The sequence below is a fragment of the Trachypithecus francoisi genome, unplaced genomic scaffold (assembly GCF_009764315.1).
Source record: "Trachypithecus francoisi isolate TF-2019V2 unplaced genomic scaffold, Tfra_2.0 Lachesis_group2, whole genome shotgun sequence".
Classification (NCBI taxonomy): domain Eukaryota; kingdom Metazoa; phylum Chordata; class Mammalia; order Primates; family Cercopithecidae; genus Trachypithecus; species Trachypithecus francoisi.
In genome coordinates, this window is record NW_022681465.1 from 41117258 (window position 1) to 41141171 (window position 23914).

At 38.7% G+C, this 23914-nt stretch overlaps 1 protein-coding gene across 11 annotated transcripts in view; it reads left to right on the plus strand.

The window, feature by feature from the left end:
- The window catches only part of MCTP1 (multiple C2 and transmembrane domain containing 1), a 612722-nt gene that overhangs the window by 351009 nt on the left and 237799 nt on the right, over positions 1–23914 (plus strand). For all 11 annotated transcript variants that reach the window (XM_033179110.1, XM_033179111.1, XM_033179117.1 and 8 more), the window contains exons 3-4: positions 11721–11863; positions 21243–21322. In XM_033179110.1, coding sequence (XP_033035001.1) covers positions 11721–11863; positions 21243–21322 — 223 coding nt within the window. The remainder of the gene's footprint in view (positions 1–11720; positions 11864–21242; positions 21323–23914) is intronic.

The window sequence follows — 23914 nt, forward strand, 5'->3', positions numbered from 1 at the left end:
TACATGAGATAAGATAAACTTTAAGTAAAACTGTAAAAGAAATAAAGATGATCATTATATAATGATAAAGGGGTCAGTTCATTGAGAGGACATAACAATTGTAAATATATATGTACCCAACGTTGGAGCACCTACAAATATAAAGCAAATATTAATAGATCTGAAGGGAGAGGTGGCCTGTAATATAATAAAAGTAGGGGACTTCAGTACCCTACTCTCAGCAATGAACAGATCATCTAGACAGAAAATCAGTAAGGAAACATCAATCTTAAATTACACTCTAGACCCAATGGACCTAAGAGTCATGGAATATTCTGTTCAGCAGCACATCATTCTCAAGTACACACAAAATATCCTCCAGTTAGAGCGTATGTTAGGCCACAAAACAAATTTTAAGAAGTATAGGAAGATTAAAAGCATATCAAGTATCTTTTTTGATCACAGTGATGTGAAGCTAAAAATCAAAAACAACAGTATAACCAGTATGGTGCTAGCATAAAAGCAGACACACAGGCCAACAGAGCAGAATACAGAGCCCAGAAATAAATCCATCATATGTAGTCAACAAATTTTTGACAAAGATGCCAACAACATACAATGAGGAAAAGAAAGTCTCTTCAATGAATAGTGCAGAGGAATGAAATTTGACCCTTATCTCATACCATATAAAAATATCAATTCAAAATAGATTAAAGACTCAAATGTAAGACCTGAAAAGGAAAAACTACCAGAAGGAAAGATACAGAAAATGCTCCTTGACATTGATCTTGGCAGTGATTTTTGGGAGATGATGCCAAAAGCACAGGCAATGAAAACAAAGATAGGTACATGGCAATACATCAGACTGAACTCTTGTACAGCAAAGGAAACAATCAACTAAATAAAAAAAAGCAATCTATGGAAGGGGGAAATATTTGCAAACATACATCTAATAAGGAGCTAATATCTAAACTATGTAAGGAACTACTATAACTCAGTAACAGAAAAACAAATAATTACCAAAAAAGTGGCAAAGGACCAAAATAGAGATTTTTCCAAAGGATACATACAAATAGCCAAGAAACGTAAGAAAAGGTTCTCAACATCAGTAATCATCAGGGAAATGCAAATTAAAACCACACTGAGACATCAAATCACACCTGTTAGGATGGCTATTATTTAAAAAAGAAGAAAACAAGTGTTGGACAGTATCTGGAGAAAATATGACCCTTGTTCACTGTTAATGGGGATCTAAATTGGTACAGCCATTAAGGAAAACAATATGGAGTTTTCTCAAAAAAAAAAAAAAATAGAACTACAATATTACCTTGCAATCCCATTTCTGGGTATTTATCCCAATAAAAATGAAATCAGGATCTAGTAGAGATATCTGCACTCCCATGTTCATTGCAGCATTATTCACAATAGCCAAGATATGGAAACAATCTAAATGTCCATCAATGAATGGATAGTGCTATCGTTTGACTGTATGTATTCCTCCTCATCAAAATTCATATGTTACAACCTAAGACCCAGTGTGATAGTTTTAAGAGGTAGATCCTTTAGAAGATCTTTAAGTCACAAGCATTCTGCCCTCATGAAGGGGATTAGCACCATTATAAAAGGGCTCGCGGACCTAGTAGCTAGGCCTTTTTGTCCTTTCACGTTTTACCATGTGTGGACACAGCAGCAAGGTGCCATCTTGGAAGTAGAGAGCTAGCTTTCACCAGTTTTCAGGGCCCACCTCACATTTTTCTTTATTTTTTTTTTCAAATTTAAAGATGTATTACACACACATGTATATGTATATATATGTACACATATGTATATGTGTATGTGTATATATATATATTTCTTTTTTATTTCCATAGGTTTTTGGGGAACAAGTGGTATTTGGTTACTTAAGTTATTTAGTGATGATCTGTGAGATTTTTTTTATTTTTTTTTTGAGACGGAGTCTCACCCTGTCGCCCAGACTGGAGTGCAGTGGCGCGATCTCGGCTCACTGCAAGCTCCGCCTCCTGGTTCACGCCATTCTCCTGCCTCAGCCTCCAGAGTAGCTGGGACTATAGGCACCCGCCACCTCACACAGCTAATTTTTTGTATTTTTAGTAGGGACGGGTTTCACCGCGTTAGCCAGGATGGTCTTGATCTCCTGACCTCGTGATCCACCCGCCTCTGCCTCCCAAACTGCTGGGATTACAGGAATGAACCATCGGGCCCGGCTGATTTGTGAGATTTTGATGCAACTGTCGTCCAAACAGTTCACACTGTACCCAATGTATAGTCTTTTATCCTTCACCCCCTTCCCACCTTTTCCCCCTGAGTCTCCAAAGTTCACTGTGTCATTCTTATGCCTTTGCATCCTCATAGCTTAGCTCCCACTTATGAGTGAGAACATACAATGTTTGGTTTTCCATTCCTGAGTTACTTCACTTAGAATAATGGTCTCCAGTCCCATCCAGGTTGCTGCGAATGCCATTAATTCATTCCTTTTTATGGCTGAGTAGTATTCCATTGTGTGTGCGTGTGTATACATATATACACACACACACCTCATACATATATATACACACACACACACATACATATATATACACACACACACACACCTCAACTTCTTTATGCACTTGTTGATTGATGGGCGTTTGGATTGGTTCCACATTTCTGCAATAGCAAATTGTGGTGCCATAAACATGTGTGTGCAAGTATCTTTTTTGTATAATGACATCTTTTCCTCTGGGTGTATACCCAGTAGTGGGATTTTTGGATTAAATGGTAGTTCTACTTTTAGTTCTTTAAGGAATCTCCACACCATTTTCCACAGTGGTTGTACTAGTTTACGTTCCCACCGGCAGTATAGAAGTATTCCCTTTTTACCACATCCACACCAACATCTTTTTTTTTTTTAATTTTAACCATTCAGGCAGGAGTAAGGTGGTATTGCATTGTGGTTTTCATTTGCATTTCCCTGATTTTTAGTGACATTGACCAGTTTTTCATATGTTTGTTGGTAATTTGTATATCTCTTTTGGGAATTGTCAACCCACAGAGTGGGAGAAAATCTTCACAATTTAGACATCTAACAAAGGACTAATATCCAGAATCTACAAGGAACACAAACAAATTAGCAAGAAAAAAAATCACATAAAAAAGTGGGCTAAGGAGGTGAATAGACAATTCTCACATTTTTCTTTAAATCATATAGACTATAGTTATTAATTGTAGCTTCAATGTAGACAAAAGAAGAAGAATGCAGTCAAACTTTTCATAAAGGAGTCAGGCCTTTCATAAAGAATTATTTTCTTATGGTGAAGATTGTTACACACTGGAATGATAACATCACTAAGGTAACATCACTAAGTTACCTTCTCCAGGAATCTTTAACAGCTTCAGAGACTCACTAGGTCAAGATTGGTCTCATTCATCAGCTTCACACAAAGATGAGAAATGATATATATGTACGTATGTGAGGGCTCTTCCTTTTTGTAGGTGTAGTAGAAATAGTGCAGGCATTAGAATCAAATAGCCTTGGTTGGAATCCTAACTCCATCTCTTGCTAGCTTTGTATCCATGAACAACTTACTTGGCAACTCTGATTTTCTTTCTTTTTTTTTTTAAATTATACTTTATATTCTCGGATACATGTGCAGAACGTGCAGATTTGTTACATAGGTATAAATGTGCCATGGTGGTTTGCTGCACCCATCAACTCGTCATCTACATTAGGTATTTCTCCTAATGCTATCCCTCCCCCTTGTCCCCCACACCCCAACAGCCCCCAGTGTATGGTGTTCCCCTCGCTGTGCCCATATGTTCTCATTGTTCAACTCCCACTTATGAGTGAGAACATGCGCTGTTTGGTTTTCCATTCCTGTGTTAGTTTGCTGAGAATGATGGTTTCCAGCTTCACACATGTCTCTGCAAAGGACATGAACTCATTCTTTTTTATGACTGCATAGTATTTCATGGTGTATATGGGCAATATTTTCTTTATCCAGTCTATCATTGATGGACATTTGGGTTGGTTCCAAATCTTTGCTATTGTGAATAGTGCCACAGTAAACATATGTGTGCATGTGTCTTTATAGTAGAATGATTTATAATCCTTGGAGTATATACCCAGTAATGGGATTGCTGGATCAAATGGTATTTCTAGTTCTAGATTGTTGAGGAATCACCACACTGTCTTCCCCACAATGGTTGAACTAATTTACAATCCCACCACCAGTGTAAATACATTCCTATTTCTCCACATCCTCTCCAGCATCTGTTGTTTCCTGACTTTTTAATGATTGCCATTCTAACGGTCATGAGATGGTATCTCGGGGTTTTGATTTGCATTTCTCTAATGACCAGTGATGATGAACATTTTTTCATATGTTTGTTGGCCACATAAATGTCTTCTTTTGAAAAGTGTTCATATCCTTTGCCCACTTTTTGATGGGGTTGTTTGTTTTTTCTCTTACATTTGTTTAAGTTCCTTGTAGAGTCTGAACATTAGTCCTTTGTCAGATGGATAGATTACAAAAATTTTCTCCCATTCTGTAGGTTGCCTGTTTACTCTGATGATAGTTTCTTTTGCTGTGCAGAGGCTCCTTAACTTAATTAGATCCCATTTGTCAATTTTGGCTTTTGTTGCCATTGCTTTTGGTGTTTTAGTCATGAAGCCTTTGCCCATGCGTATGTCCTGAATGGTATTGCTTAGGCTTTCTTCTAGGGTTTTTATAGTTTTTGGTCTTACATTTACATCTTTAATCCATCTTGAGTTAATTTTTGTATAAGGTGTAAGGAAGGGGTCCAGTTTCAATTTTCTGCATATAGCTAGTCAGTTTTCCCAACACCATTTATTAAATAGGGAATCCTTTCCCCACAGCTTGTTTTTGTCAGGTTTGTCAAGGATCAGATGGTTGTAGATATGTGGTGTTATTTCAGAGGCCTCTGTCCTGTTTCAGTGGTCTATATATGTTTTGGTATCAGTACCATGCTGTTTTGATTACTGTAGCCTTGTGGTATAGTTTGAAGTCTGGTAGCATGTTGCCTCCAGTTTTGTTCTTTTTGCTTAGGATTGTTTTGGCTACACCAGCTCTTTTTTGGTTCCATATAAAATTTAAAGTCGTTTTTTCTAATTCTCTGAAGAAAGTCAATGGTAGCTTGATGGGAACAGCATTGAATCTGTAAATTACGTTGGGCAGTATGGCCATTTTCATGATATTGATTCTTCCTATTCATGAACATGGAATGTTTTTCCATTTGTTTGTGACCTCTCTTATTTCCTTGACCAGTGGTTTGTAGTTCTCTTTGAAGATGCCCTTCACGTCCCTTGTAAGTTATATTCCTAGGTATTGTATTCTCTTTGTAGCTATTGTTAATGGGAATTCACTCATAATTTGGTGCTCTGTTTGTTTATTATTGGTGTATAGGAATGCTTGTGATTTTTGCACGTTGATTTTGTATGCTGAGACTTTGCTGAAGTTGCGTATCAACTTAGGGAATTTTGGGCTGAGACAACGGGGTTTTCTTTTTTTTTTTTTTTTTTTTAAGACGGAGTCTCGCTCTGTCACCCAAGCTGGAGTGCACTGGCCAGATCTCAGCTCACTGCAAGCTCCGCCTCCCGGGTTCACGCCATTCTCCTGCCTCAGCCTCCCGAGTAGCTGGGACTACAGGCGCCCGCCACCTCGCCTGGCTAGTTTTTTGTATTTTTTAGTAGAGACGGGGTTTCACCGTGTTAGCCAGGATGGTCTCAATCTCCTGACCTTGTGATCCGCCCGCCTCGGCCTCCCAAAGTGCTGGGATTACAGGCTTGAGCCACCGCGCCTGGCCTGACAACGGGGCTTGCTAAATATACAGTCGTGTCATCTGCAAACAGATCATTTGATTTCATCTCTTCCTATTTGAATACCTTTATTTCTCTCTCTTGCCTAATTGCCCTGGCCAGAACTTTCAGTACTGTATTGAATAGGAGTGGTGGGAGAGGGCATCCTTGTCTTGTGCCAGTTTTCAAATGGAATGCTTCCGGCTTTTGCCCATTCAGTATGATATTGGTTGTGGGTTTCTCATAAGTAGCTCTTATTTTGAAATACATTCCATCAATACCTAGTTTATTGAGTGTTTTTAGCATGAGGGGGTGTTAGATTTTATTGAAGGCCTTTTCTGCATCTATTGAGATAATCATGTAGTGTTTTTTCATTGGTTCTGTTTATGTGATGGATTATGTTTATTGATTTGTGTCTGTTGAACCAGCCTTGCATCCCAGGGATGAAGCCAACTTGATCATGGTGGATAAGCTTTTTAATGTGCTGCTGGATTTGGTTTGCCAGCAGTTTACTGAGGATTTTCACATCGATGTTCATCAGGGAGATTGGCCCGAAATTTCCCTTTTTTGTTGTGTCTCTGCCAGGTTTTGGTATCAGGATGATGCTGGCCTCATAAAATGAGTTAGGGAGGATTCCCTCTTTTTCTGTTGTTTGGAATCGTTTCAGAAGGAATGGTACCAGCTCCTCTTTGTACCTCTGGTAGAATTCGGCTGTGAATCCATCTGGTCCTGGACTTTCTTTCTTTGGTAGGCTATTAATTACTGCCTCAATTTCAGAACTTGTTATTGGTCTATTCAGGGATTCAATTTCTTCTTGGTTTAGTCCTGCGAGGGCATATGTGTCCAGGAATTTATCCATTTCTTCTAGATTTTCTAATTTATTTGCATAGAGATGTTTATAGTGTTCTCTGATGGTAGTTTGTATTTCTGTGGGATATCAGTGGTGATATTGCTTTTATCATTTTTTATTGCATCTATTTGATTCTTCTCTCTTTTCTTCTTTATTAGCCTGGCTAGCGGTCTGTTTTGTTAATCTGTTCAAAGACCAGATCCTGGATTCATTGATTTTTTTTATGTCTCTATCTCCTTCAATTCTGCTCTGGTCTTAGTTATTTCCTGTCTTCTGCTAGCTTTTGAATTTGTTTGCTCTTGCCTCTCTAGCTCTTTTAATTGTGATGTTAGGGTGTCAATTTTAGATCTTTCCAGCTTTCTCCTGTGGGCATTTAGTACTATAAATTTCCCCCTAAACACTGCTTTAGCTGCGTCCCAGATATTCTGTTATATTATGTCTTTGTTCTCATTGTTTCAAAGAACTTATTTATTTCTGCCCTAATTTTGTTATTTACCCGGTAGTCATTCAGGAGCAAGTTGTTCAGTTTCCATGTAGTTGTGCAGTTTTGAGTGAGTTTCTGAATCCTGAGTTCTAATTTGATTGCACTGTGGTCTAAGAGACTGTTTGTTATGATTTCTGTTCTTTTGCGTTTGCTGAGGAGTGTTTTACTTCCAATTATGTGGTTGATTTCAGAAGAAATGCTATGTGGTGCTGAGAATGATGTATATTCTGATGATTTGAGGTGGAGAGTTCTGTAGATGTCTATTAGGTCTGCTTGGTCTAGAGCTGAGTTCAAGTCCTGAATATCCTTGTTAATTTTCTGTCTTGTTGATCTGTCTAATATTGACAGTGGAGTATAAAAGTCTGCCACTATTATTGTGTGGGAGTCTAAGTCTCTTTGTATGTCTCTAAGAACTTGCTTTATGAATCTGGGTGCTCCTGTATTGGGTGCATATATATTGAGGATAGTTAGCTTTTCTTGTTGCATTGATCTGTTTACCATTGTGTAATGCCCTTCTTTCTCTTTTTTTTTAATCTTCATTGGTTTAAAATCTGTTTTATCAGAGATTAGGATTGCAACCCCTGCTTTTTTTTCCCCCATTTTCTTTGTAAATCTTCTTCCATCTCTTTATTTTGAGCCTGTGTGTGTCTTTGCACATAAGATGCATCTCCTGAATACACCAATGGGTCTTGACTCTTTATCCAATTTGTTAGTCTGTGCCTTTTAATTGGGGCATTTAGCCTATTTACATTTCAGGTTAATATTATTATGTGTGAATTTGATCCTGTCATTATGATGCTAGCTGGTTATTTCATCCATTAGTTGATGCAGTTTCTTCATAGTGTCAATAGTCTTTACATCTCGGTTTGTTTTTGCGGAGGCTGATACCGGTTTTTCCTTTCCGTATTTAGTGCTTCTTATTCTGGGTTGAAAATTATTTTCTTTAAGAATGTTGAATATTGGCCCCCAGTCTCTTCTGGCTTGTAGGATTTCTGCAGGGAGATCCACTGTTAGTCTGATGGGTTTCCCTTTGTAGGCCGCCTGACCTTTCTCTCTGGTTGCCCTTAACATTTTTTCTTTCATTTCAACCTTGGTGAATCTGATGATTATGTGTCTTGGGGTTGCTCTTCTCGAGGAGTATCTTTGCAGTGTTCTCTGTATTTCCTGAATTTGAATGTTGGCCTGTCTTGCTAGGTTGGGGAAGTTCTCCTGGATAATATCCTGAAGTGTGTTTTCCAACTTGGCTCCATTCTCCCTGTCACTTTCAGGTACACCAATCAAACATAGGTTTAGTCTCTTCACAGAGTCCCATATTTCTTAGAGGCTTTGTTCATTCCTTTTCATTCTTTTTTCTGTAATCTTGTCTTCACTCTTTATTTCATTAAGTTGATCTTCAATCTCTGATATCCTTTCTTCTGCTTGATCAGTTTGGCTATTGATATTTGTATATGTTTCATGAAGTTCTCATGCTGTGTTTTTTAGCTCCATCAGGTCATTTATGTTCTTCTCTGAACTGGTTATTCTGTTTAGTAGTTCCTCTAACCTTTTATAAAGGTTCCTAGCTTCCTTGCATTGGGTTCCCACATGCAACTTTAGCTCAGAGGAGTTTGTTATTACCCAGCTTTTGAAGCCTACTTCTCTCAATTCGTCAAACTCATTCTCCATCTAGTTTTGTTCCCTTGCTGGCAAGGAGTTGTGATCCTTTGGAGGAGAAGAGACATTCTGGTTTTTTGGAATTTTCAGTCTTTTTGCGGTTTTTTTTTTTTTTTTTTCCTCATCTTTGTGGATTTATCTACCTTTGGTCTTTGCTGTTGATGACCTTTGGATGGAATTTTCCATGGTCGTCCTTTTTGTTGACGTTGATGCTATTCATTTCTGTTTGTTTGTTTTCTTCTAAAATAGTCAGGCCCCTCTTCTGCAATTCAACTGGAGTTTCCTGGGGAATCCACTCCAGACTCTGTTTGCCTGGGTATCATCAGCAGAGGCTGCAGAACAGCAAAGATTGCTGCCTGCTCCTTCCTTTGGAAGCTTCATCCCAGAGGGGCACCCGCCAGATACCAGCCAGAGCTCTCCTGTATGAGGTGTCTGTTGACCCCTGCTGGGAGGTGTCTCCCTGTCAGGAAGCACGGGGCTCAGGGACCCACTTGACAGGGCAGACTGTCCCTTAGGATAGCTTGAGCTCTGTGCTGGGAGATTTGCTGCTCTCTTCAGAGCCAGCAGGTAGGAACGTTTACATCTGCTGAAGCTGCACCCATAGCCGCCCCTTCCCACAGGTGCTCTGTCCCAGGGAGATGGGAGTTTTATCTCTAAACCCCTGATTGAGGCTGATGCCTTTCTTTTAGAGATGCCCCACACAGAGAGGAGGAATGTAGAGAGGCAGTCTGGCTACAGTGGCTCTGCTGAGCTGCAGTTGGCTCTGCCCAGTCCGAACTTTCTGCATCTTTGTTTACACTGTGAGGGGACAACGGCTTACCCAAGCCTCAGTAATGGCGGACGCCCCTCCCCCCACCAAGCTGTGCCTCCCAGGTTGACTTCAGACTGCTGTGCTAGCAGTGAGAATTTCAAGGCAGTAGATCTTAGCTCTCTGGGCTCCAGAGGGGTGGGATCCACTGAGCAAGACCACTTGGCAACCTGGCTTTAGCCCCCTTACCAGGGGAGTGAACAGTCTTGCTGGCATGCCAGGTGCCACTGGGGTATGGATAAAAAAACTCCTGCAGCTAGCTCGGTGTCTTCCCAAATGGCTGCCCGGTTTTGTGCTTGAAACCCGAGGCCTTGTGGCATAGGCAACTGAGGGAATTTCCTGCTCTGTGGTTATGAAGACCATGGGAAAAGCATAGTACCTGGGCCAGACAGCACAGTCCCTCATGGCATGGTCCCTCATGGCATTCCAGGGCTATGGGAAGCAGTTCCCTGAACCCTTGAGCTTCCTGGGTGAGGCGATGATGCCCCACCCTGCTTCTGCTCACCCTCTGTGGGCTGCACCCACTGTCTAATCAGTCCCACTGAGATGTACCAGGTACCTCACTTGGAAATGCAGAAATCACCTGCCTTCTGAATTGGTCTCACTGGGAGCTGCAGACTGGAGCTGTTCCTATTTGGCTATCTTGCCTGGGAATCAACACTGATTTTCTTTATCATTATAGGGAGTTTAGAAGGTGTCAAAGGATAATACAAAGAATCCAGTTTACTGATTAAACATGTGTTCCCCTTTCTCCTGATGTCTTTCTCTGAGACCTCCGCCCCTTCCTAACATTCTAAAATTGAAAATTCTGAGTAAGAAAAAATATGGGACCAAGGATGAAGTGAAGCCCACTTTAAGACGCATCTTTCTCTAAGCCCATTAGACTAGTATAAACTTTTAGCAGCATATATATGTTTTTAAAACTATTTAAATCAGCGAAGATTATTAAACATCTTTTTATAGTTGACCAGATGATATCAAGAGAAATATCAATCTCTATGATTTATAACTTTAATTACATTTACACATTCAGCATGCAATAGAGTGTGACTTTAAAAAATAGATTTTGGGAGACAAGTGCAGTTGTGTTACATGGATGTACTGCATAGTGGTAAAGTCTGGGCTTTTAGAATACCCATCACTCAAGTCATATACATTGTACCAAATAGGTGGTATTTCATCCTTCATCCCTCTCCCATCCTCCTACCTTTTGGAATCTCCAATGTCTATTTTTCCATTATTTGTCTTCATGTGTACCAATTGTTTAGCTCCCACTTGTAAAAGAGAACATGCAGTTTTTGACTTTCTTTCTCTGAGTCATTTCACTTAGAGTAATGGTCTCCAGTTCCATCCATGTTGCTGCTAAAGACATGATTTCTTTCTCATGGCTGAGTAGTATTCCATGGCATGCATATATATATATATATATCAGATTTTAACCCGATGGTCTGTTGATTCCATGACTTTGCTATTGTGAAAAGTGCTCTGATAAACATCTGAGTCAGCTGTCTTTTTGATAAAATGATTTCTTTTCCTTTGGGTACATGCCCACTAGTGGGATTGCTGGAATAGACTGTTTTTTTTTTTGTTTTTTTTTTTTTTTTTGAGGCGGAGTCTCGCTCTGTTGCCCGGACTGGAGTGCAGTGGCCGGATCTCAGCTCACTGCAAGCTCCGCTCCCGGGTTTACGCCATTCTCCTGCCTCAGCCTCCCGAGTAGCTGGGACTACAGGCGCCCGCCATCTCGCCCGGCTAGTTTTTGTATTTTTTTTAGTAGAGACGGGGTTTCACCGTGTTAGCAGGATGGTCTCGATCTCCTGACCTCGTGATCCGCCTGTCTTGGCCTCCCAAAGTGCTGGGATTACAGGCGGAATAGACTGTTTTTAACTACCAGGACAAGGTTACAGGATTAAGATCAGAAGATAAAATAACAATAATAATAATTATTATTATTATTTATCACTTCAATATATAATAAAAAATTCATAAGAAAACACTTAACTCTTATTTTTCCATAGATAATTTTCATTTAACTGTTCTCCCTTTAAATACTTTTTTGTTGTTTCATTGAGTGGTTCTCTTGCTTCCAAACCAAGGCATGATTAACATGGATCAATCTGTATCTATTTAACAGGGACGAGTGATCCATATGTGAAGTTTAAAATTGGAGGAAAAGAAGTTTTTAGAAGTAAGATAATACACAAGAACCTCAACCCTGTGTGGGAAGAAAAAGCTTGCATTCTGGTTGATCATCTTAGGGAGCCATTGTATATAAAGGTGAGACATTTATTTGTTTTTCTTCTGATAGAAACTGATGTGGAAATCCCTATTTACTGGGTTTTATCATGTTTCTTTGTCTGATGAGAGTTTTCACCAGAGATGTGTTCTGCTATTCACCACTCTAATCTATTGATAATATGATAGAAGTGAGATAGAGGGAAGGAGGAGCTAGCAGGGGCATTTTTCCCCAGGACAGTTCTCTTGCCAGTCGTTTAGAAAGATTATGAAGTATATCCCTTGTGCTTGGTATTGCCAACTGATTTAGTGCACTTTGGGAGCATATGAAAATAAGTTTCCATATAAGCTAACAGAAAGGAGAGCTTACACAGAACCCAGTCTCTCTGTTTACAAATTGTATTATTTAAGATCTGCCATTTCTGGTTGCAAGCAAAATGCTTTACTTGGAACATGAGAAGGGTGAAGGTGATGGGGGAGAAAAATTCCTATCTCTATTAGATTACCAAAAATGGGGGGTGGGGGTAGGGAGACTTTCCTCTCATTTGTTGTGATTAAAAGAAAGAGAAGAACTTGAGGAATTGCAGCCTAGTTCCTATTCTGAGCCCTATTCCTTATTTTATTTTCATGCCCAGCTTTTCTTTAGTTCGTATCTCTAGGTGCTTACATTCTTTTTTGCTCCTAGGCTCTGACTGTTCATTCAGTGACCAGACCTTTTTCTACTTTTACCATAACAGCACATATCCCACCCTTTTCCCTAAGTTGTCACTACTGGCACATGAGCCAGAAATCTCATCTTTCAGCAATCACTAGGCATACTTCTTCCCCTCACATCATCATTGTATTACCTCTAGCTGTTTCTTTCCTCCACAGCAAGGAACAAGAAATAATCAAGTTGTTACTGAAATTATGAGAGGATAGTGTATAAGAAGGTTGGAAAGAGAATCTCCTAAGTACACAGTTAATAATTTTCTATAAGTCATTAGAGGGAAAATAGACACATACTTGCATAATACATTGTCTCCATTGGACATTGGCTAAAGAAAATCTATTAAATAGCTTTTTTTTTTTTTTTTTTTTTTTTTTTTTGAGAGAGAGAGTCTCACTGTCACCCAGGCTGGAGTACAGTGGCACAATCTTGGCTCACTGCAACCTCCATCTCCTGGGTTCAAGCCATTCCCTTGCCTCAGCCTCCTCAGTAGCTGGGATTACAGGTACTCACCACCGTGCCTAGTTTTTGTAATTTTAGTCGAGACAGCATTTCACCATGCTGGCCAGGCTGGTCTTGAACTCCTGACCTCAAGTGATCTGCATGCCTTAGCCTCCCAAAGTGCTGGGATTACAGGCATGAGCCACCGTGCCCGGCCATAAATAGTATTATTGAACTGTCTTTAACTACATAATATGGGATGACACCATAATGTTAATATGAGAGTGTGCATAGCCAACCCTTCTCCCACAAAAGGGAAGACCTTTACGGTCAGAGATGTTTCTTCGCTGCTCCTCACTTCTAGAGAGAAAGAAATATCCACATGAGAAAAAAAGGAGTTATCTTTGTAATAAAGAGCTGAGATAGGCAATGAAAAAGGAATAAGGAAAAGACAAGTGACCCATGAAGGAAGTATTATTTCTTGGGTGGGGATGTGGGGGATCAGGAGACACGAGTTAGAGCAATGGCAGTTATGAAGAAAATGGTCAGGAAAGAAAGCAGGTGTTAATAAGGACAGCAACAGGCTGTTTGGATCTCATTAATGTTGCTGAAGTGCAAAATCATGAAAAGAAAGAAGTTTATTTTTAATTACTTCTACTTTGGATCTATCTTTCATTAGTGGGATATTACTCTATGAAAGAACCATGTGGCTGTCCTGTCTTTGAAAGGGTTACATATGAACTTCCCCAAATTATGGTAGATACTGGTCAGGTGCTTTTGTTATTCTCTTGTGCTCAAGAATAAGTATTCATCTATGTAGAAATCCAAATGTCAAAATGCATTTTTCAAAAGAAATGTCTTACTAGGCTCAAAAAGAAATAAACAAAAAACTGAAGTATACAAAAAAAGAATGGTGGTGTTCTGACTTATAAGTGGGAGCTACATAATGTGCACACATGGACATAGACAGTGGAATGGTAAACAGTGGACTTGGAAGGATGAGGGGGTAGCAAGGGGCTAGATGATGAAAAATTCCTTAATGGGTACAGTGTATGTTACTCAGATGATGGATATCCTGAAAATCCTGACTTGACTGCTATGCACAGTCTACACATGGAACACAACTACACTTGCACCCCATAAATTTATACTTTTTTTTTTTTTTTTGACAGAGTCTCGCTCTGTCGCCCAGGCTGGAGTGCAGTGGCACAATCTTGGCTCACTGCAAGCTCCATCTCCTGGGTTCACGCCATTCTCCTGCCTCAGCCTCCTGAGTAGCTGGAACTACAGGCACCTGCCACCATGCCTGGCTATTTTTTTGTATTTTTTAGTAGAGAAGGAGTTTCACTGTGTTAGCCAGGATGATCTTGATCTCCTGACCTCGTGATCCGCCCACCTTGGCCTCCCAAAGTGCTGGGATTACAGGCGCGAGCCACTGCACCAGGCCAAAATTGTGTAAATTGTGGCAGAAATGGTCTTGACTTGAGAACAAGAATATACACGTCTGTATTTATATGTATAAATATACAGTATAGGTGTATATATGCATGTATCTATACATATACTGTATATATATATAGTCTACATATATACAGTACACATACATATACTATAAATGTACATATGCTGTAAATGAAGACAGCAACACTGTATGCAGGTCAGAAGGCTTGGCTAATGACACAGTATGAGTAAAGAAGCTAAGAAAGAAAGCCCAAAGGTTGTTGAACTTTTTTTCAAATCACTTTGAGCTTTCAATATATAAGATTATGTAGCCACAATTTAACTTCTACCATACAGAAGAGAATACACAGTCATTTTAAAATATTTTAATACTTTTACTTACATTTCTACATTGTTATTTTTTACATTTCTATATAAGAAAGACAAGTTAAATAGGAAACATACAAGTCTCTGAGACACTAGTACACATATAAAATGATGTTACTTTATTATATGCAATACTTTATAATATTTTAAAAGTATTAAATATACTTTTTAAATGCTTTCCTATTTTTTTCAGTTGATTTTCATTTTCTGTAAAATGGCTACGGCTTTTCTTGGAAGAAAATCTCTAACTTTTTGCTTTATTTTTTCCATTATTTGTGTTCCATTTTTTGCCTAATCTTGAAGGAAGAATCAAATAAGGTACCTTGGTGGAAATAATATTTGAAGTCATTAGAATTTCATAAAAATTGCATCATTTTTATTGTCTCTGTGCAGGCCTGTGTGTTTGACCGAGTTCTGATATGATGCCCACATCCTCCACAACAGATTATTACTTACTTGCCCAAAAGATTTTTTAGGGACTAATCAATGCTGTAGTGACTGAGAGTATGAAATGCATCTGTGAACTAGATAATTAGAACACATTAAGTATACAACCCTCCTATCTATAGTTAGAGGAAAAAGAAGAGTCCATCAGTAGCCTGTAATCTGATTTCTATCAATGTAAAAATTGCCAAGGAAAACAAAATTCAATTCTGAGCCAAAGTTATAAAAGTGCATTCAAGTTGAAGTGCTTGTATCTTTTCTAGTAAAAACATTGTATTTTTTAAAATCTTGGAACTGTCATTTAAAAAAAAAAAACTACACAAAATAAAAATATTCTTTGCAATTGGTTGGAATTTATGTAACTTTTAATTTGAATGAAAAGAACATATTCTGTGCAGGTGAGAACAAGGCTTGGAGAAATAGCTATACAATCTATATATAATAAGGTAAGAATAGAAGCTTGGAGTTAAAATGCAGTGCTTTTAATTGAGACAGGAGCCACTTTAGTCTGCCCTGTATTCACAGTGATGCTCTAACACACATCTAATAGGATAAATTTGACACCCATTTCAGTTGAATTCAAATTCTCCATTGTTATTTCATTGACATTATTATCCCAGGTTCACAGTGAACACCAGAATTACAGTAGAAGAGATAAAAGTAACATAAAGGGGAATCTATTTATGTAAATTGTTGTTTGTCTGGCCTAATCATGAGTTGGAGATTGGAGTATTAATTGGGAGCACTCTTCTAAAAAATAGAAACATTTTGATAGATTAGAAAATAATTGTATGGGACCACATAACTGTGTCTAAGATGGTCATTTTAACAAATTGGACATTTCCTTAAATAATTCATTTCTTTTTTTTATTATTATACTTTATGTTCTAGGGTACATGTGCACAATGTGCAGTTTTGTTATATATGTATACATGTGCCATGTTGATGTGCTGCACCCATTAACTCGTCATTTACATTAGGTATATCTCCTAATGCTATCCCTCCCCCCTCCCTCCACCCCACAACAGGCCCCGGTGTGTGATGTTCCCCTTACTGTGTCCAAGTGTTCTCATTGTTCAATTCCCACCTATGCGAGAGAACATGCAGTGTTTGGTTTTCTGTTCTTGGCGATAGTTTGCTGAGAATGATGGTTTCCAGCTGCATCCATGTCCCTACAAAGGACACGAACTCATCCTTTTTTATGGCTGTATAGTATTCCATGGTGTATATGTGCCACATTTTCTTAATCCAGTCTGTCATTGATGGACATTTGAGTTGATTCCAAGTCTTTGCCATTGTGAATAGTGCTGCAATAAACATACATGTGCATGTGTCTTTATAGCAGCATGACTTATAATCCTTTGGGTATATACCCAGTAATGGGATGGCTGGGTCAAATGGTATTTCTAGTTCTAGATCCTTGAGGAATCACCACACTGTCTTCCACAATGGTTGAACTAGTTTACAGTCCCACCAACAGTGTAAAAGTGTTCCTATTTCTCCACATCCTCTCCAGCACCTGTTGTTTTCTGACTTTTTAATGATTCATTTCTATCCAAGCTTAAGAGTTAAAGTTGAAAATGTTACTCTAAGCTCTGTTTAAGTTAAGGACCACATTACTGTCCTGTCCAAAATTATTTGTCAGTAGCTTATAAGGGCACTTTAAAAATGTCATATACCAATGATTCTCATCCCTGGTTGTACACCAGAGTTATTCATAAAGGTTTAAAGAATCTAGAGGTACAAGTTTCACTCGCTAAGACTCTGATTCAGGACCTCCAAAGTAGAGTCCAAGCTTCTGTATTTTTAAAACACCTCAATAGGTTATTCTGAGGCACAGGTAGGGAGCCACTTTTCTGGACATTTAAATGGAAACAACTGTCAGGAGGTCCAGAGTGGCATGCTTCTTTATTCAAGCCTAGTGGGGAAGTGTGAGCTGCTTTGTCCCAACATTCCCAGCAAAGTACTGAATCCATTCCAGATGGGCCAGCTCATATCACATGCCTATTTACTGGCCAAAGATATGGAAGTGGCTTAATGGCTAGCAAAGGTTGCCTTTATTTTTAAAGGCAATGGTGAAGTCAGTGTCTATTGAACCATATGGATCTTCAAAGAGAAAAATTGGGAGCCCATAGAAAAGGTAAAAAGGGATATATGTTGGGAAAATCCTCAACTAATATCCCTAACAGAGAACCCAAACTAGGGTTCATTAGGATCCTAGGGGAGCCATTGAGGCAGTAATGATGAGGAAGCTCTGATGAGAACTGGAGAGGCAGAAATAGGATTAGGCTATATCATTTACCTTTGATATAGTTAGCTACTTCCTCTATCTTCACATTCTTTCTTCAGTTTGTTTTCAGGATACCACTCTCCTGGTCTTCCTGCTCCCTCAGTAGCTGTTGCCTCTCAGTCTCCTCTCTGGATCCTTCTCCCAGACTTTAAAATATGTTAGTAGGCTCCATGGCCTAAGCCTGAACTAATGTTCCAGTACTCTTCTCTTGCTTACTACTTTCAGCCTCACTGACCCCTGGCCAGTTTCCTCAGTGCCTTTCTATTTCCTATTCCCTCCTTGTGGAAGACACTTTCCTCTTCACGGAATGCACTTTCCTATTTCCTCATTATGAAACACACTTTTCCCATCATGGGGAAATACCTTCCACTCTGATTGTCTTTTCTGAGCATCATGTATAAATAGTAGTTCCCATCACTCTAGTACTCTGAAATAATTTTCTCCTTAGCACTTATCACTATTACTTGGCATATGGATTCATTGCCTATCTCTCACCACCCCATATGTAAGCTCCAAGAAATCAAAGACTCACTGTTTTGATCACTGCTATATTTCAAATGCCTAGAACAGTACCTGGAACATTGTGGGTGCTCACTAAATATTTTTCAAATAAATATATTAATAAATGCATGAATCATTTTGAACTGCCAAATTAAAACTTCCCAGAAGCCATAATTACCTATAGACATTTCCTCAGTCATTTGAGCTAGAAATTGAAGCCAGTTGAGTTTTCTATTAAAAACAAAAGCAAAAGCATTTTAACTGGTACACTTCCCAATGGATTTTCCATAAACAGTAAGGTGAATTTGTTGTTTAAAATTAAATATTTATTGTTCTAAACTCACTTGAGAATGCAGAAGATGTTACCAAGTCCCAAGCAACTTCTACCTGCTATCTAATGTTTCCAACTAATGGTGTGAAGGCTCCATGAAAGAAAGAATCTCATCTAATTCATTCATGTTTTAATTCTCAGTGCTTCTCTTAGAGTGAGTGCCTAAGATATATTTGTGAAATTTAAACACACTCTGTTTATGATACTTGATACAACAAGATTTGAATATTGTGTCTTACTAACCCTAGGATTTGGGGAGAAAACAACATGTGCTTTTTCAGCGTTGGATTCATTATCTGAAAAATAGAAACAACAATACCTTGGTAACTGGGTTGTGCCTAGTAAATATTGAATAAACATTAATAAGCATTAACTGTGCTTGTTGTTAGTGCAGTGGGAGTACCTTTTCCTATTTTATATCTCTCCTATGCTCTGTATTTCTGAAGCTCACCTAGAGCAATGCTCCCTCTGACAAATAAATAGTATGTAGAACTTGGAACCAAGTAGCATAGCTAATAATTTCATTAATGCATGGATTCTAGTGTTTCCTTTTCTTCCCATGTTTATGCCTTTGCAGATTAATAGGAATTGAGAGCTAAAGTACACATCTAGTAGTCGGATAATAGGAAAGACTCTCACTATGAGAGTGAAAAGACGTTGGATGTTCAATCGCCCAGTTGGGCTGTCTGCACTAATAAATTCACTGGATTCACAGCTCTCCACCTCCTATGTGTGGGTGAACCTCAGGTGATCTCACTGATTATATGCCACCCATTTTCTCTCCCAAGACTTTAAGCCTAAGGGTGATATGATTAGATAAGATTCCACAAGAGAAATTTCTCCAGTGTTTTGGTGTAAATTGTGTGTTGTAAAATACACTGCTGCAGCCACTTGCAAATACAGAGATGTCAGTTGCCTAAGATGTGCAATACATGCATGTGCTATGCCACTGAGCAGATGACTAATGCTCAGAAGTGTAATTGATCAAGGAGAATATTTATTGCAGGAGTGCTGAGCTTTCTACAATAAATGCACTCTTGAAAGGTTGTATGTAAATCAAATGACTGCAAATTGAATAATTTAAAAGGCATTAGGGGAGCTTATTACTTAAATAAATCCCCATGTGACTCTTCAAATCTAAGAATCCTTTTGTAATGCAAAGTATTTATCTTTTTATTTAAGTATCAATTTTTTACATATTAAGTTTTCTCAAATTGAATTACACCTGTAATACGGAAGAAACAGCAACAACAACAGCAACAAAAACCCAGCAACTGATTCAGGGCTGCTCTGCTTTGAGCTTCCTCACTGCTGTGCCAAGAATTGAGCATCGGAGTGCAGGGCTATCGATTCAGCTTCATGGATTCTCACATTCTGGAGCAGCCAAAGGCCTGGGTCATCCATTCAAGAGCAGATTTATCTGGTTATGCTCAATTACTCCAGTGTTCAATACAAATGTTTTCTGTCTGAAAAGGTCAAGAAGTGACAGCTCTACATTTCATCTGGTAGCATTTTTTTTTTTTCATTGTGAAGGGTTTCCCTGATCTTCCTTCCTTACTTCCTCACTTTCTTTTCATTCTCTCTTCTTTTCCTTAAAGCACTTATCAGAATTTGTAACTGTGTATCACCCATGCACTTCCTTGTTTAATGTCTGTCTCCCTCACTAAACTGTAAGCATTGAGAATGGCAGTTATGCTTACCACTGTTTACTCAGTTGCTAGCATATTGCCTGGCACATAATAAGTACTTAGTATTGGCTGAGGGAATGAACGAGTGACAAAATTAATAGATGAATGGAAGTTAGCCAGTTCCCATTCACTTAGCATCCTTTGGAAATGGCCCTAACTTATCTAGCTCTGAACTATCCCTCCAGCATCCTTCCATTCTCTGTCTCTCTCCATTTACTTCAACCCCACTCGTTTCTTGCTGATCACAACTGATGTGTGAAATACGTCAGTCCCTCTCCTGGGCTTGCCATTTCCTTCAGCTGGAGGGCTCTTGCTCATACTAGCATAGCATACTCCTTCCCATTATTTGGGTGTCTACACAAATATCCTTCCTCAGAGAGGAGTTTCTGGTCTCCTCATCTAAAATAGCAGCTCCCCACACACCTCTTAGACATTTATTTGCTCCATGGCACTTATAACTGAACTGTATTTAGGTGTTTATAGGCCGTCTCAGACCCTCCATGTAGAATCCAAGAGGTCAGAGACATTGTCTGTCTGTCTTACCACAGAGTGAATAAGAACCACACAAGACATAGAGAAGATACTGGATAGAGAGTATTGACAAAAGGAAGAAGTGCATTATCTCTTTCTTTTCCTTTCATTTTAGTTTTTTTGTTGTTAGTCATATTCGTATTATCCCCCAGTAATTGTTTGTGACAATAAAACTTTATTTTAACTTAACCTTAGTAAAACTTTATAAAGTACATTAATCGTAGTGTCTTTTACTTATTTGTATGTTTAAAGTGGCATTGTCCTATATCACAAAATGTATCTTCAATGGCCTAAAAATATGAAGATATTGGAATCATATTCTCATCAATCATAGCCCAATATGAAAGACATACTTGTTGAATTATATGCTTCTTCCCACATTTTTGAAGATTTACTATATTTTATTTGATTGTTACATCTACCTTAAAGTTCTATTTGATATAATCAATCAGTGATATTAAGTAAAAAATAAAATGTAATTTTCTTTAAGTATTTTGTGAGATTCTAATATTCCAAAGTACAAAAACAATTATTTTAAAAAATAAATATTAGTATGCTTTTGGTGACACAGACAACCAACATTTTATGACCAAGACATTATCACATAAAGCTTATATTGGACATATTTATAACAAGGCTTTTTCTCTTTGGCTTCTCAGGTATTTGACTATGATTTTGGACTACAAGATGACTTTATGGGCTCAGCCTTTCTGGATCTGACACAATTGGAGTTAAACAGGTAACTTTTGAACTGTTGTAATATCACCACCCCTTGTCAGGCAGTGGGCTTGTGTAACAGAAAATGTCAGCTGATCTGGGGTCTAGTTCTGTCATTTACAGTGGTGAGCCTTCATGCTAGTCAGCCTTTCTCAAATCCATCTTCCTCACTTACTCAGTGGAAATAATGGCATCTTCCCTGACTGCCTCATTCAACAACTTTTCAACCAAAAACTTCTTGGATGCCTACCTGCTGTGTTTCCCAGTGTCATGAGCATCCATGTGAAGAGACCACCAAACAGACTTTGTGTGAGCAGTAAAGCTTTTTAATCACCTGGGTGCAGGCAGGCTGAGTCCGAAAAGAGAGTCAGCCAAGGGAAATAGGGGTGGGGCTGTTTTACAGGATTTGGGTAGGTAAAGGAAAATTACAGTCAAAGGGGGTGGTTCTCTGGCAGGCAGGGGTGGGGCGTCACAAGGTGCTCAGTGGGGGAGCTTTTGAGCCAGGATGAGCCAGGAAAAGGAATTTCACAAGGTAATGTTATCAGTTAAGGCAGGAACAGGCCATTTTCACTTCTTTTGTGGTGGAATGTCATCAGTTAAGGCAGGAAGGAGCCATCTGGGTGTGTACATGCAGGTCACAGGGGATATGATGGCTTAGCTTTGGCTCGGAGGCCTGACACCCAGTACTGTGCTAAGCACCAGGAATCGAGAGATAAAAGACATATTCCTTCCTTTCATGTTGCCCATATGGTTTTAATGGGGCATAAAAAAAATGCATGTTAGTCATAATTATTAAGAATTGGACTACTATATATAAAATACAGTGTGTGCACTTTGCTTCAGAAACAGCAACTCTCTTGTCACTTGAGCCATGGTAGAATCTCATTTTGCCATTGCCAGATTACCAAGGAGTGCTCCTAAGGTGGAGGCAGGTTATTTGTATTTGCTCAGTTACATATCATTGCTTCCCTAGTTGCAAAGTTGCTATTGTTACTAGTATTAATCATCCCTTACACCTAATAATGGGCTTATATTTTTCAAAGTGAATTTCAACATAGGAACTAAGAATTGATTTGTACTATAGAATAAAAAAATACCGTTAGAAAAGATCATGCATGCTGAAATAGGCTGCAAAGGAAGCTGTGAAACCTTCTTTGATTTTTTTTTTTTTGTTTTTCTTTTTTGAGACATTGTCTCGCTCAGTCGCCCAGGCTGGAGTGCGGTGGCGCGATCTCGGCTCACCGCAAGCTCCGCCTTCCGGGTTCACGCCAGTCTCCTGCCTCAGCCTCCCAAGTAGCTGGGACTACAGGCGCCCACTGCCACGCCCGGCTAACTTTTTGCTTTTTTTTTTTTTTTTTTTTTTTTTTTTAGACAGAGTCTCACTCTATAGCCCAGGCTGGAGTGCAGTGGCCGGATCTCAGCTCTCTGCAAGCTGCGCTTCCCGGGTTTAGGCCATTCTCCTGCCTCAGCCTCCCGAGAAGCTGGGACTACAGGCGCCCACCACCTCGCCCGGCTAGTTTTTTTTTTTTTTTTTTTTTTGTATTTTTTAGTAGAGACGGAGTTTCACCATGTTAGCCAGGATGAAATCTTTGATGATTTTAAGGAGAAGGAATTCATGGCTGTTTTGGATGATCATGTTACATCGTGCAGCAGGGATGGTGGAAAACAGGAAAGCAGAATAATGAGCCAGATCACTACTTTCTATTTCTGTAAATGTAGATGACTAGAGAAATGTGAAGTGTAGAACTCCCTTACGCATTACAGTCAACTTAGTTTTACCACAATGGCTGATTGGTCTTCCAATAGTCATTGTTGCCTCAGACTGGACAAAAGAGCAGCCTTTCCTATACTTTTTCTTTAAGTTCTTCATTCCAGCCCATAGCCTAGCACAGGCTCACACCTCCCTGCCACTGTAGAAAGTGCCCTAAGTAGTGTTGCATGGGGTCTATTATCATGAAAACTGAGCTCAATCTAGAATAGACTGTGCTGTTCTTCTGTAAAGTTCACAGGTACTTTCTCTTAGATCTCTGCATAAGGATATGCAAGTGACTAGACTTAATCCCAAAGTGTAAATTTATCTTGTTTCCTATTAAAGATAAATCACTGGTGAAAAATAATTTTAAATGGTGACAATTTGGAATAATTTCAAAAATTAAAAGATTATTTATACATGAGCATGTGGTGTGTATTTTGCCACATAACATATTTTATGTATTTCACTAGCAATTCCCTCTCCTCAAAACCACATAAACATCTAATTACTACTTTTTAAAATAACATATTTGTGTATGCTGTTTTATTCTAAATGTAAATCAGTAGTCTCTGGGTATAGAAAAAGTGATAATAATTGTAGTCATATAAATGTTTATGTTATTATACTATGTAATACATTGAGGTATCTCTGAAAGAATAATACATCATAAGACAGTTGTAAATGTTCATATATCTTTATCATGTAATTATTTAAAAATATAATGAAGTTTTTCTATTAATTTTTGTATGTAATCATTACATGAAAATGAACTAAATCAGACTGTAACCCCATATGTGTATTTAGTGTATATGTGTGTATGTGTATATATATGTATATATATTCACATGTGTGTATCTACAT